The sequence below is a fragment of the Lithobates pipiens genome, unplaced genomic scaffold (genome assembly GCF_037356315.1).
Source record: "Lithobates pipiens isolate NorthernLeopardFrog02 unplaced genomic scaffold, aLitPip1_a1.2 Scaffold_19, whole genome shotgun sequence".
NCBI classification, from domain to species: domain Eukaryota; kingdom Metazoa; phylum Chordata; class Amphibia; order Anura; family Ranidae; genus Lithobates; species Lithobates pipiens.
Window position 1 is genome coordinate 589,274,616 of NW_027507764.1, and position 15,750 is coordinate 589,290,365.

At 43.5% G+C, this 15,750-nt stretch overlaps 1 protein-coding gene across 1 annotated transcript; it reads right to left on the minus strand.

Annotated features, from left to right (window-relative positions):
* Positions 1–294: 294 nt before the first annotated feature.
* On the minus strand, positions 295–15,032 carry LOC143997760 (uncharacterized). Its single transcript, XM_077493551.1, has 2 exons — positions 14,749–15,032; positions 295–5,284 (listed from the first exon to the last, which is right to left on the minus strand). Exons 1-2 carry the CDS (start codon positions 14,848–14,850, stop codon positions 4,964–4,966), a joined length of 423 nt encoding a protein of 140 aa, XP_077349677.1. The 5' UTR covers positions 14,851–15,032; the 3' UTR covers positions 295–4,963.
* Positions 15,033–15,750: the final 718 nt, after the last annotated feature.

The window sequence follows — 15,750 nt, forward strand, 5'->3', positions numbered from 1 at the left end:
CTTTGGGATGAATTAGAGCGGAGGTATAGCATAGCAGGGCCATGCTGTGGAGGAAAGAGCTAGATGATGCTGGACGTCCTCCAGCTAGGAAATAAGGCGAGGCTCTATCTGACTTGCTGCGGCTTCTAATGCACATTGTGAGAAGCTCACAGTGTGCGGTGAAATCAGAGGAAGCCGTTTCAGTCCAGGAGAGGAGCCGGTACAACTGTGCAAGACTGAAGGGGAGGCTTTAATCAAGTTCCATGACACTCAGCATTATAAGACCATAGACTGGATAATAAGGACAATACAAGGACAGGTTTCTTTTAATGTATCTTTTATTTACTTAATTTCTCCCCCTATAAATTGCTGTCAGCTTCAACCAATAAACATAAAAGTATCCTTTTTTTCTTAAATGGTCAAAATTTTATTCATTTTACATTTATTGCACCTCCAAAAAATAAAATGTGTGTTTTTTTTAAAAACATTAAATATATATATATATATATATATATATAAAAAACTATTTTAAATCCTAGCAGTGCTTTTTATCAAGTATAGATATTTATTTTATAAGTTTCTTAGAACTAAAATCCAAAGAAAAACTTCAAAAATGAGTGTGAATGGCAGAAATACCACATTATGGCCACCAGATGGTTCTGAGTAGCATGAGAAATGAGTTGGCTCCTCAGCTCCATCTAGTGGCTGTAATGTGGTATTTTTTTCATGTTCACACTCGTTCCAGTGATCTGCAAAAGACTATAGCCCGAGAACATTAAAAAATTGTGCCACATTCGCTCAGAGTGAATCTACAAACAGCTATGTGAATTTTTGTGATGAAGTCTCTTGGCTGAGGGCGGCTTGAGTGATTTAAAGCAGGATGTCCCCGACCTCGGGGCCCCGCAGACTGGTGCCGGTCTGTGGCCTGTTGAGGACCAGGTAGGGGGTGGGCGGCGGGCAGGGCTGTCTTAATGCATGGGCACCTTTGGGCACTACCCAGGGGCCCCAGGTGCACGGGGGCCCCCATGATCTTGCATTACATCATACTTGCAAACTGTCCCGGATTTGCCGGGACAGTCATGCTTTCTTCTAAGCTGTCCCGGGATGGCCAGCTTCCCATAAACTGTACTTCACCCTCCTGATCCCAGTATTCTGCCCTTCTGACTCCCCCCGTACTGTGCCCTTTGTGTTGATTAGTCTTTGATTTATGGTGTTTTCTTGTTGTTTAAAATCAATTTTATTATGTTTAATTCTATCAACTGTTTATACTTTAATTCTTGAGAGTAGCTGCGTAAATTGGGACATGCTGGTAGGGGCCCCAATGCATTACTTTGCCCAGGGGCCCATGATGCTATTAAAGACAGCCCTGGTGGCGGCTAAAGGTTTGATTTGTATTTTTTTTCCACCTGGGCTCTCCGGAGGAGAGTCGCTGGCATACCAGGATGAGGGCGCCAATTGGCTCATTGTTCCAGCCCACTCTACGGCTGCCAGGAATTGTAGTCTGAGAACCTGAAGAAAGACTGAGACCAGCCCTGCGCCTGATTACTGATCCTGGAATCCCCTGCGCCAGGCCGGATCAATCGATCTAGAGCAGCCAATCAGCTTAGGTGTTCCTGAGATTTGAAATCAGTGGGGTACAGTTAGGTCAGTGATGTGGAAGATGGAGTGAGGTTGCACAGACACTCCTTTGGAGCTATGGAGGCCATATGGGTAAGAAGGCAACAATTGGGCTGTGCCCCCTTGGAGGGGTACTTCCGTGAGACTGGACCCTGGTGTCGGAGATTTTGGGGACTGCTGACTTGAAGGACCTGTTGGTCCACCTGTAGGTGGACTTGGAGGCTGGCACTGCCCAGTTTCTGGAGGTGATACCAGTTCCAAAGCCTAAATAGGTCAACCACTGACCTGCTCTACTCCAGAACCAGAACTGGTGTTAGGCAAACATGGGTAAGAAGGCAACAATTGGGCTGAGCCCCCATGTAGGGGTACTTCCATAAGCCTGGACCCTGGTGCCGGAGATTTTGGGGACTGCTGACTTGAAGGAGCTGTTGGTCCACCTGTAGGTGGACATGGAGGCTGGCACTGCCCAGTTTCTGGAGGTGATACCAGTTCCAAAGCCTAAATAGGTCAACCACTGACCTGCTCTACTCCAGAACCAGCACTGGTGTCAGGCAAATGGGTAAGAAGGCAACAATTGGGCTGCGCCCCCATGTAGGGGTAGCTCCATAAGCCTGGACCCTGGTGCCCGAGATTTTGGGGACTGCTGACTTGAAGGACCTGTTGGTCCACCTGTAGGTGGACTTGGAGGCTGGCACTGCCCAGTTTCTGGAGGTGATACCAGTTCCAAAGCCTAAATAGGTCAACCACTGACCTGCTCTACTCCAGAACCAGCACTGGTGTCAGGCAAACATGGGTAAGAAGGCAAAAATTGGGCTGCGCCCCCATGTAGGGGTACTTCCATAAGCCTGGACCCTGGTGCCCGAGATTTTGGGGACTGCTGACTTGAAGGACCTGTTGGTCCACCTGTAGGTGGACTTGGAGGCTGGCACTGCCCAGTTTCTGGAGGTTATACCAGTTCCAAAGCCTAAATAGGTCAACCACTGACCTGCTCTACTCCAGAACCAGTACTGGTGTCAGACAACGGTGGGATTGAAGTCTCCCCTGTGCCAGGAAAAGGTCCTTCTAAGAAGATCCCTTCAAAAAAAAAAAAATTGTTTTCTACAAGGGTTCTACTAAATATTAAAAAGTGTGGAAACTTTTTGAAGACCCTTTGTAATAAAGTTTGAAATTCAGCTCTGTAGACATCGCCCCCCCACCAAAGTTGACACTCTACATCCTGACCTCCTCAAGCACACATGATTTTGACCATCAATACATTTCTGGAGATATTAAAAACATAAAATACAAAAAATACGGGTGACAGTAATCTGTACGTCCTGAGTAAAGCAAAAGTCACATGACTGTAATTATTCCATGCTGGCACCATCGGTGAGTGTCCGTCCTCTCATTGTCATTGCAGTTGCTATTAAATCGTCATTGGTCTAAATTGATTCCAATTTTTTTGTCCACATTGCCCTTTTACCACCCAAATTTGAATTTGGCGCCAGTCGGTGTCTGAAGACGTTGATTGTCCTTGAGGTGTCATGTGACTAAATGATACCTTTATGCATCTTTTATGTATGTAGTTTCATATCTGTTAAAGTTAATTTTACTAAATTGGAACAATATGTAGGAAATTTTCATTATGTGACACATATGGCCCTCCTTAGGGGTGTCCCAAGATCAAAGGGAGGAAATCTACACCCTGGTGGGGTGACCCCGAGATGATGGCAGAGAGATCACATCTACCTGTTGGCCCAGAAACTTCTTAGAACCCTCCAGACCTAAAGAAAATTTGACTAAGCAAAGGAAATGTCAAGAAGGTCTTATCAACCTCTACTAGAAGAGACGATTGGCCGTTTTTTGTTTTTTTTTAACGAATCTCTGTGAAGCTTCTTGGTCACCTGGGTTGGCTCAAGTCCTGGTTGACTTCAAAGTTAAGGACTCATTTATTTTAAAGATTCTTCTGATTTGGGAAGACTTTTTTTTTTTCGAGGTTATGTTCGAGACTACAATATGGACTTCATATTTTGGACTATGTGGTCCACCAGTCATCTCATGCTTGCCAATTGTAACAGAAGTCAGTAGACCAGATTTGGTAGCTGTTTGTGTGTCCCATAATCCTTTGTTCTTACTGCACATATGACCTGAAGTTGCGGTATTTAGCTTCCTGAAGACGCATGAATGGATGAGAAACGCGTAGAGGCTTCTGGGTAACGCCGATGTCACTTCCCATCTTTTGAAGAGGAATATTGGGACTGTTCTTTGTTTAACACATGATTTTATTTTTGATTAAGACGGATCTTTTTCTTTATAATGTTGCAGTTCACTAAATATGCGCTTTATTTGAATTTATGATGATGAATCACTGATAAAGATTGTTTTTGATATGTGGTAAGATAAATATACTATTTAGGGTCACCGCAGTTACACCTCTTCTAGAAGAGAAGATTGACCGTTTTTTATAACGAATCTCTGTGAAGCTTCTTGGTCACCTGGGTTGGCTCAAGTCCTGGTTGACTTCAAAGTTAAGGACTTATTTATTTTAAAGATTCTTCTGATTTGAGAAGACCTTTTTTTGGCTCTTCCAACTTGGCTCCATCCTATAGGGCAGATAAAGGGTTATATTCGAGACTACAATGATGGACTTCAGGAGATTCATATTTTGGACTATATGGTCCACCAGTCATCTCATGCTTGCCAATTGTAACAGAAGTCAGTAGACCAGATTTGGTAGCTGTTTGTGTGTCCCATAATCCTTTGTTCTTACTGCACATATGACCTGAAACTGCGGTATTTAGCTTCCTGAAGACGCATTAATGAGAAACGCGTTGAGGCTTCTGGGTAACGCAGATGTCACTTCCCATCTTTTGAAGAGGAATATTGGGACTGTTCTTTGTTTAACACATGATTTTGTTTTTGATTAAGAAGGATCTTTTTCTTTATAATGTTGCAGTTCACTAAATATGCGCTTTATTTGAATTTACGATGATGAATCACTGATAAAGATTGTTTTTGATATGTGGTAAGATAAATATACTATTTAGGTTTACCGCAGTTACACCTCTTCTAGAAGAGAAGATTGGCCGTTTTTTTATAACGAATCTCTGTGAAGCTTCTTGGTCACCTGGGTTGGCTCAAGTCCTGGTTGACTTTTTTTTTTTTTAAAGATTCTTCTGATTTGGGAAGACATTTTTTGTGGATCTTCCAGCTTGGCTCCATCCTATAGGGCAGATAAAGGGTTATGTTGGAGACTACAATGATGGACTTCAGGAGATTCATATTTTTGGGCTATATGGTCCACCAGCCATCTCATGCTTGCCAATTCTAACAGAAGTCAGTAGACCAGATTTGGTAATTGTCCGTGTGTCCCATAATCCTTTTGTTCTTACTGCACATATGACCTGAAGTTGCGGTATTTAGCTGTTCTGGGCATGTCTTTATCAACCACAACCAGCTTGTGGAGAATTTCTCGGATGTCTTCCTCTTCGGGTTTCTTTGTGTTGTTATCGGTTACCATTTTAAAGTAGATGTAGTAGGGTGAGGTCTCATAGATGGCTTTGCAGGGGTCAAATGGGGGCATTTTGGTCTTGTTCTGTGCCGGCGGCGGTGCTACGGGTAGAACTTGGTGATCCTTAGGTTTGGGAGGCACTGGTGGAGGTGGTCGCTTGACTTCATGTGGCCGTCCGTTGGCCGGGGCCGAGTCCTGCTGTAAAGAAGAGAACATGAGAAATGTTAAATAAGCTTCAAATATACACCATATGGCCAGGTGCTTGTAGACGCCTGACCACCACATTTCATCTTGTTGGACCTCCTAATCTAAAACCATGGTCATTAGTATGGAGTTTTCCCCCTTTGAGGTTGTAACGACCCCCCTCTCTTCTTGGAAGGTTTTTCACAAGATTTTGGAGTGTGTCTGCGGGAATTCTGGAACTAAAGAAAACCTCTAAAAGGGACTTTAACCAGTTGCCGACCAGCGGCCGCAGTTTTACTGTTTGCAGGTTGGACATGGCTGCGTGAATCGCCGCATGCTCAGAATACATTTCGAGAAAGGAAAGCTATTGGCTACTGGACCGTTTATAGTCCCGATATACGCGTTCTACGTCACCGCGTTCAGAACGATCAGATTTTCCATCAACTTTGTACGACCGTGTGTATGCAGTCCGATGGATGGTTGTCGTTGGAAAGTCAGACCGTGTGTACAGGGTCATAAGTCTGTAAGGGGACATTAGAGTGTAAGCTCTTCTGGTACAGAGACTGATGTGACTGGCTCAGTGTTCTCTGTACAGCACTGCGGTATATGTCAGAGCTATATACATGTATAATAATAGTGTTAGCCCTTGTACACACGGTCGGACATTCTGACAACCAAATCCGATTTTGTCCGACGGATTTTGTCCGAAACTGTTGCATACACACGGGTCGGACAAAGTTGTCGGAAAATCCGATCGTTCAGAATGTGATGACGTTATTTCATTACGACGGGACTACGTTCAGGCTAGTAGCCAATAGCTTTGGTCTAGGAATTTGATCTGAGCATGCGTGGCACTTTGTCCGATCGAAATTCTCTACACATGATCAGACAAAGTCCGATCGGATCATGTTGTCGAAAATTTTATAGCCCAACTGGAAAACTTGGTCCGTCGGATATTGGGACGGAAACAGTCCGATGGAGCCCACACACTGTCAGATTTTTCGACAACACGGTCCTATCGGACATTTTCCATCGGAATGTCCAACCGTGTGCACAAGGGCTTAGACTGTAGGGGGACATTAGAGTGTAAGCTCCTCTGGTGGAGAGACTGATATGACTGACTCAGTGTTCTCTGTACAGCACTGCGGTATATGTCAGAGCTATATAAATGTATAATAATAATAGTGTTAGACTAAAGGGGGGGATTAGAGTGTAAGCTCCTCTGGTACAGAGACTGATGTGACTGTGGGGGGGGGGGGGGATTAGAGTGTAAGCTCTTCTGGTACAGAGACTGATGTGACTGGCTCAGTGTTCTCTGTACAGTGCTGCAGTATATGTCAGAGCTATAGAAATGTATAATAATAAGAGTGTGTGGTTGTGGGGGGACATTAGAGTGTAAGCTCCTCTGGTGGAGAGACTGATATGACTGGCTCAGTGTACTCTGTACAGCGCTGTGGTATATGTCAGAGCTATATAAATGTATAATAATAATAATAATAATAATAATAGTGTTAGACTGTAGGGGGACATTAGAGTGTAAGCTCCTCTGGTACAGAGACTGATGTGACTGTGGGGGGGGGGAGGGGGGGGATTAGAGTGTAAGCTCCTCTGGTACAGAGACTGATGTGACTGGCCCAGTGTTCTCTGTACAGCACTGCGGTATATGTCAGAGCTATATAAATGTATAATAATAAGAGTGTGTGGCTGTGGGGGGACATTAGAGTGTAAGCTCCTCTGGTACAGAGACTGATGTGACTGTGGGGGAGGGGACATTAGAGTGTAAGCTCCTCTGTACAGAGAGTGATGTGACTGTGGGGGAGGGGACATTAGAGTGTAAGCTCCTCTGTACAGAGACTGATGTGGCTGTGGGGGAGGGGACATTAGAGTGTAAGCTCCTCTGGTACAGAGACTGATGTGACTGTGGGGGAGGGGACATTAGAGTGTAAGCTCCTCTGTACAGAGACTGATGTGACTGTGGGGGAGGGGACATTAGAGTGTAAGCTCCTCTGGTACAGAGACTGATGTGACCGTGGGGGAGGGGACATTAGAGTGTAAGCTCCTCTGTACAGAGACTGATGTGACTGTGGGGGAGGGGACATTAGAGTGTAAGCTCCTCTGTACAGAGACTGATGTGACTGTGGGGGGGGGGGATTAGAGTGTAAGCTCCTCTGGTACAGAGACTGATGTGACTGTGGGGGGGGGGGGGGGGGCATTAGAGTGTAAGCTCCTCTGTACAGAGACTGATGTGAATGTGGGGGAGGGGACATTACAGTGTAAGCTCCTCTGTACAGAGACTGATGTGAATGTGGGGGGGGGGACATTAGAGTGTAAGCTCCTCTGGTACAGAGACTGCTGTGAATAGCTCAGTGATCTCTGTACAGCGCTGAGGTATATGTCAGAGCTATGCAGGTGAGTAAGATAGTTTTCTTTGGACTTATGTCACTACTATAGTTTCGTGCTGCATTCTTCTGATTCTTGGTGTCAGTCAGGGGGTCAGGGCTCTCGGTGTGACACGATGACACGCAGGAGAAGTATGTAGAGGATTAGCGAGTTCACATGACTCAGGGAGGGACACACCCCGATCCCCGGGACTGGAGATCACACACCTGTTCACAGCAGACGATGAGCACAGTCAGGTTATAGCTGTAGTATAACTATACAATATACAATATTATCTGCTAATGTATATAGTCAGATCAATGATGGGGACAGATGGAGATGGAGGGGTGAAGGTTCAAAATGAGCAATTACATTTTTTTTTATCTCCTGGGTGGTGCCGTGTAGAGAGAACATCTGGCAGAACGAACACAATTTGGGGGAGCCCTACATCCATCACATGCCAGACCCAAGTCAACAATTTCTGTTGAGTGTTCCCTGAGCCCCACAAAATAATTGCTTTTTTTTTACCACTTTCTTTATTTTATTCCACTCCATAAAAATCTCAACAAAGCTATGGGGTTGACGTCAGGAGAATGTCGGGTTGATTGTCCATGGACTGGAAAGTAGCTAACCCAACATTATGAAAAAAACTTCTGCTACCTTGAGCATATTTTATTTCCCGGCTCCCCAGAAACCTTGTTTAGGGTGGAGTACATATGCCCCAACACAGACTTGCCCCCATGGTGTGTGCATTGGATTGGAGAAGAGCATCACTTGGGTGTCTACTGGTGTCACTGACCATATTTTCAAGATGGCGGCACCCAACAGTAGTCTACAATGGGGGTTCTCAACCCTATCCTCAAGTAACCCCAACAGGTCATGTTTTGGGAATTTCTCTTATGCCGCGTACACACAATCGGCATTTAGGCCAGCAAAAGACCGCTGAGAAAATGCGTGTGCGCGCTCCATCGGAATTTAGCTGGCCGAATTCCCGCCAGCAAAAATTTGATAGCGTGTTCTCAATTTTCCCCGATGGAAAAACGCATGCTCAGATTCAACTACGAGACGGAAGCTATTGGCTACTGGGTATTTAACTTCCATTTCTAGTCTCCGCCGTACGTGTGGTATGTTGCAACTGAACTATCTGAAGACAGGGTCTCTTTAAGCTTACCATGCATAAGGCCACTGTGCGACATAGAGAGAAAAGATTCGGCATAGAGAGAAAAGATTCGGCATAGAGAGAAAAGATTCGACATAGAGAGGAAAGATCCGACACCGAGAGGAAAGATTCGACATAGAGAGGAAAGATTCGACATAGAGAGAAAAGATTTGACATAGAGAGAAAAGATTCGACATAGAGAAAAAAGATTCGACACCGAGAGAAAAGATTCAACATAGAGAGAAAAGATTCGACATAGAGAGAAGATTCGACATAGAGAGGAAAGATTTGAAATAGAGAGGAAAGATTTGACATAGAGAGAAAAGATCCGACATAGAGAGAAAACAATTGACACAGAGAGAAAAGATTCAACATAGAGAGAAAAGATTCAACATAGAGAGAAAAGATTCGACATAGAGAGAAAAGATTCGACATAGAGAGAAAAGATTCGACATAGAGAGAAAAGATTCGACATAGAGAGAAAAGATTCGACATAGAGAGAAAAGATTCGACATAGAGAGAAGATTTGACATAGAGAGGAAAGATTTGACATAGAGAGGAAAGATCCAACATAGAGAGAAAAGATCCGACATAGAGAGAAGATTTGACATAGAGAGAAAAGATTTGACATAGAGAGAAAACAATTGACACAGAGAGAAAAGATTCAACATAGAGAGAAAAGATTTGACATAGAGAGAAAAGATTCGACATAGAGAGAAAAGATTTGACATAGAGAGAAAAGATTCAACATAGAGAGAAAAGATTCAACATAGAGAGAAGATTTGACATAGAGAGGGAAGATTTGAAATAGAGAGGAAAGATTTGACATAGAGAGGAAAGATCCAACATAGAGAGAAAAGATCCGACATAGAGAGAAGATTTGACATAGAGAGAAAAGATTTGACATAGAGAGAAAACAATTGACACAGAGAGAAAAGATTCAACATAGAGAGAAAAGATTTGACATAGAGAGAAAAGATTCAACATAGAGAGAAAAGATTCAACATAGAGAGAAGATTTGACATAGAGAGGGAAGATTTGAAATAGAGAGGAAAGATTTGACATAGAGAGGAAAGATCCGACATAGAGAGAAAAGATCCGACATAGAGAGAAGATTTGACATAGAGAGAAAAGATTTGACATAGAGAGAAAACAATTGACACAGAGAGAAAAGATTCAACATAGAGAGAAAAGATTTGACATAGAGAGAAAAGATTCGACATAGAGAGAAAAGATTTGACATAGAGAGAAAAGATTCAACATAGAGAGAAAAGATTCGACATAGAGAGAAGATTTGACATAGAGAGGAAAGATTTGAAATAGAGAGAAAAGATTCGACATAGAGAGAAAACAATTGACACAGAGAGAAAAGATTCAACATAGAGAGAAAAGATTTGACATAGAGAGAAAAGATTCGACATAGAGAGGAAAGATTTGACATAGAGAGAAGATTTGACATAGAGAGGAAAGATTTGACATAGAGAGAAAAGATCCGACATAGAGAGAAGATTTGACATAGAGAGGAAAGATTTGACATAGAGAGAAAAGATCCGACATAGAGAGAAGATTCCACATAGAGAGAAAAAGATTCAACATTATAGAGACATAAGGAAAAAAGGTCGAATGTGCCTAACCTAACATTATTAGTCCAAGATTATTCGACATAGGGAGAAAAGATTCGACATGAAGATTCGACGAAGCAGTCGCCGCGCGCGGACATTTATAGTCAAATGCTCCGCCCGTAGGCTATAGAAGAATTCTAATGTTGGTTGACTAGTAATAATAATGAATAAATATGATTATTACTAGTGTCATACAACATTAGAATTCTACTATAGCTTGTAGACGGAACATTCACCTGGAAATGTACGATCACGGCCGTCGTACAGTTTAGCTGCTCCGTCGAATCTTCTTAGAACATTCGAACAGACACCATAAGCCTTCAATGACAGATTCAACCTTAATTATTTCAGATTTTCGGACTAATGCAATTTTTAACGAAAACGAAAAATAAATAAAAACGAATTTCAGGAGTAACTAAATAAATTTTTCGGACGAAAACGAAATTCCGAAACTAAATATTTCAGTTGTGCACATGTCTACTGCTTATTAGACTTTAAAATGGCCAAAAAGAGGACACGTTTCCCCCCCTCCCACAGACTTCATCGAGGGTCAGGGTCTGCTGACTTCACATTGGGTCCACTGAACCTCCCGCTAATCGAACCCGCCCAGACCCCCCCGCATCCGCCTCTTCTGTTCACACTGCAGTGAAGCTCCTAATAATTTGTTCATCTTCAAGCAGCAGTTTTTAATTACTGAGGGATCAAAATGACGTTCCCTCACTGAGCATGCCCAGACCAGCACAAAGAGCCATTAAAAAGGTCTTCAATTAGTGCTGGCAGCCATAGGGACGCGGGATAAGCCACAGAGGACAAGCTGAGTCAAATTCTGAGAAAAGGCATCAAAACAGCGACCCTCCCACTAATACCATGCTGAGGGGAGGCACTATACTGAAAATAATCATTTGATTATTTTTTAATAGTTGGCTCTAGGTGTACCTTCTGTACACTTTTAATGATATGCTGGTGAATAGTTAATCGATTTAAAAAAAAAAATGAAAATGATGTATAGTTGTGCTATGCTGACATTATTATACATTTTATAAAGACTTTGTATCATAAATGTCTCCATTCGGAAAAGTATCCATATGAGAAAGTTATAGCTTGTATGTTTTTACACCTGCCATGCCTGCCAATTGGCCAGTGATGCTGCATATTACATCTCATGGCCAATAGGAAGGCACTTGGGGTGCCCTTGTACAATCCATTGTGGAGTCAGCCCACCACACTGCAGGAGGACAGGTGAGGAGCCCCTAGTACAATCCATTGTGCAGTCAGCCCACCACACTGCAGGAGGACAGGTGAGGAGCCCCTAGTACAATCCATTGCACAGTCAGCCCACCACACTGCAGGAAGACAGGTGAAGAGCTCCTAGTACAATCCATTGTGCAGTCAGCCCACTATACTGCAGGAGGACAGGCGAGGAGCTCCTAATACAATTCATTGTGCAGTCAGCCCACCACACTGCAGGAAGACAGGCGAGGACCCTTTCCCAAAAGCACACTGCATTACACTGCATGGTGTATCTGCGTCTGCTAAAGGGGAACACATTTCTCTTTATATCAATCCACTGTGCAGTCAGCCCACTATACTGCAGGAAGAGAGGCGAGGAGCCCCTAGTACAATCCATTGTGCAGTCAGCCCACCACACTGCAGGAGGACAGGCGAGGAGCCCCTAGTACAATCCAATGTCAATCAGCCCACCACACTGCAGGAGGACAAGCAAGGAGCCCCTAGTACTCATCTCAGGATTTTAAGACCAAATGGATGTCGGTAAGGGACATTTCAGAGACAGATGTAAAAAAAAAACACAGATTTTTACATACTGTCCCTGGTTTTACTGAGGCTGACAACCCTGATGGGGCCCCCTAGTGGCCCGGGGCCCTTGGGCAGTGCCCGAGTGGCCGAATGGTCAGTCCGCCCCTGTAATCAGCACTTTTTTTTTAACTGCTTTTCTACCAGGACAGTTTTGTAAACACTTCAATACAGGGGGGGGGGGGGGGCACTTTACCGGCCTCCTGCCCAGTCCAATTTTCAGCTTTCAGCGACTTACATATGCGTTTACTTCTACACGCGAGCACGGAGGGGCAGCGCACTTTAAAAAATATATATATTCTTCTTATTTAACTTTTTATTTTTCATTTTTATACTGTCCCTTTAAAAATATATATTTTTAGATCACTTTTATTCCTATTACAAGGAATGTAAACATCCCTTGTAATGGAAAAAAAAATGGCAGGTCCTCTTTAACCACTTACAGACCGGACCAATTTGCTGGTCAAAGACCAGACCACTTTTTGCGATTCGGCACTGCGTCGCTTTAACTGACAATTGCGCGGTCGTGCGACGTGGCTCCCAAACAAAATTGACGTCCTTTTTTTCCCACAAATAGAGCTTTCTTTTGGTGGTATTTGATCACCCCTGCGGTTTTTATTTTTTGCGCTATAAACAAAAATAGAGCGACAATTTTGAAAAAAACGCATTTTTTTTACTTTTTGTTATAATAAATATCCCCCAAAAATATATAAAAAAACATTTTTTTCCCTCAATTTAGGCCGATACGTATTCTTCTACATATTTTTGGTAAAAAAATCGCAATAAGCGATTATTGATTGGTTTGCGCAAAAGTTATAGCGTTTACAAAATAGGGATAGTTTTATAGCATTTTTATTAATAATTTTGTATTATTTTTTTTTTTACTAGTAATGGCGGCGATCTGTCATTGTCGGGGACCCATCGGACATTTTTGACACATTTTTGGAACCATTGTCATTTATACAGTAATCACTGCTATATAAATGCAGTGATTCCTGTGTAAATGACACTGGCAGTGAAAGGGTTAACCAGTGGGTGGCAGTGTAGGGGTTAAGTGTTCCTAGGGGTGTGTTACTAACTGTGGGGGGGTTGGGCTTTCATTTAGTGAACGCTGATCTCTGCTCCAATCACATGGAGCAGAGATCAGCGTCACTAGTTGCTAGGCAGAATGGAAAAATGTTGTTTATACAGCATTTCCTCCATTCGGCCGCTCCGTGAGACGATCGCCGGGATGCCCGCGGTGATCGAGTCCGCGGGTCCCGCGACCGGACTCACAGGGGGTCCCGACCAGCGCGGGAGCGCGCCGCCGGCGGCGCGCTCCCGATGGCAGGGCGGCATCGAATATTGGACGTACATGTACGCCAATATGCCTGCCCGTGCCATTCTGTCGACGTACATCGTCGTGCGCTGGTCGGGAAGTGGTTAATGTGAGATCTGGCTATGACATTTAATTATTTTTTTTTTTTATTGCATTTTAGTGTAAATATAAGACCTGAGGTATTTTTGACCGCAGATCTCACATTTTAAGATTGTAAACACCCCTTTTAATGGAAAAAAAAAAGCATGACAGGACCTCTTTAATGTGAGATCTGGGGTCAAAAAGTCATCAGACCTCATACACTAAAATGCAATAAAAAAATAAAAATAAATTAATTGTCATAAAAAATAAAAATAAAAATTCCCCTTTAAGGGCTATGGGCAGAAGCTACATCAAACGTCACTTCTATCCAATGGTCTTAAAGGGGAATTAAAAAAAAAATAAAAAATTTAAATTACATTTAATTATTTTTTATTTATTGCCTTTTAGTGTAAATATGAGACCTGAGATATTTTTGACCCCAGATCTCACATTTAAGAATGTAAACACCCCTTTTAATGGAAAAAAAAAGCATGACAGGACCTCTTTAATATGAAATCTGGGGGTAAAAAAGTCATCAGATCTCATATAAGCAATCAAAAAAAAAAAAAAATCCCTTTAAGGCCATTGGGCGGAAGTGACATCTGACGTCGGTCTGGTCCTCCAAGGGCAAAGAGTGGCGAGGGGGGCCATGATGCCCTCACTCGACTTCCTGCCCATTAGGCCACAGGACCGGATCCGGCAAAGCCGCGGATCCGCTGCGGAGACCACTTTTATCTTAAAGCGCACCGCCCGCTGTGGAGAAAAATACCAGGGGGGTATGGCAGCTGCTAGTATCTGCAGCCATAAGAATGGCATTTAACATCAAAGTACCCACGTATATCCACGGTGGGTGGTCAGGAAGTGGTTAATATTCGATGTCTGCGGCAACTCTTGCAGTATATCCTGTATAGAAGTATTGATGGGGCTTATTCCTCCTTTTGTCCTCATCAAATGTTCCAGGAAATTGCAATTACCCCAGAAGAACCTATTAGATTGTAAGCTCTTATGAGCAAGGCTCCTCCTAAGCATCTTATATTGTAACTATACACTGTTGGCACTATATAAATCCCGAATAATAATAATAATAGTATCCGGAGAAGGATGTTACCTTGATCTGTTTGGGCTCCGGTATCCTAGGAATATACTCGGCTGGCTTCTGAGATCCGATCGGCAGCGATCCCTGCGTCCGATACTTCAAGGAGGTCTCCATGTCGGCTGGCTGGAAGGTTGTTCTGTGGGGAGAAGGCGGCTCTCACCTTTATATAGATGTGTGTGACACTCGCCTGCGAGTCATCCCTTTACAATGTGCGGGGCGTGTTGTGATCCGCCGTAGGGTTTCACAGGCTCGGCCGCATTACTGATTTATGAGCGGCGTAAAAGCATTTTTTTTTTAATAAACCAACACCTGACACATCTGCCTTTTCCTTCCAGGAGTCCGACAACAACAGCGGCGAGAATGTGTCCCGGCAGGAGGATGGTGTGTGCCGAGGACGAGGAGTGACACCAAGTCATTACCGGTGACACTGCCAACCCCCCCCCCCCACTGTGGGCTCAGCCAAGGACAGACCTGGGAAAAGTCACAACAACTCGAATGAAACGTTTGTTTTATTTATTGTAACATTTACTGAAACTGTTTTATGTCGATTTCATTTTTTTGTTACTTTGTTGCTGCTCCATATATCTGTGAGGTTATCTGATGTAGGTTTCATCCAGCTGGGGTGACCATTGAATTGAACAATAGAAGAGATATTATACTCTCCTCTCCGGTGTCCTGTGTCTCCTACCTCCCCTCCATTCTCTGTAATAGAAGAGGTATTATACTCTCCTCTCCGGTGTCCTGTGTCTCCTACCTCCCCTCCATTCTCTGTAATAGAAGAGATATTATACTCTCCTCTCCGGTGTCCTGTGTCTCCTACATCCCCTCCATTCCCTGTAATAGAAGAGGTATTATACCCCCTCTCTGGTGTCCTGTGTCTCCTACTTACCTCCATTCTCTGTAATTGAAGAGGTATTGTACTCTCCTCTCCGCTGTCCTGTGTCTCCCACCTCCCCTCCATTCCCTGTAATAGAAGAGGTATTGTACTCTCCTCTCCGGTGTACTGTGTCTCCT

Coding starts and splice junctions, on each gene's coding strand:
- LOC143997760 (XM_077493551.1), bottom strand. CDS start 14,850: ATGGAGACCTCCTTGAAGTATCGGACGCAGGGATCGCTGCCGATCGGA. Junction 5,285..14,748: donor CGGAGCCCAAACAGATCAAG/GTAACATCCTTC, acceptor TCTTCTTTACAG/CAGGACTCGGCCCCGGCCAA.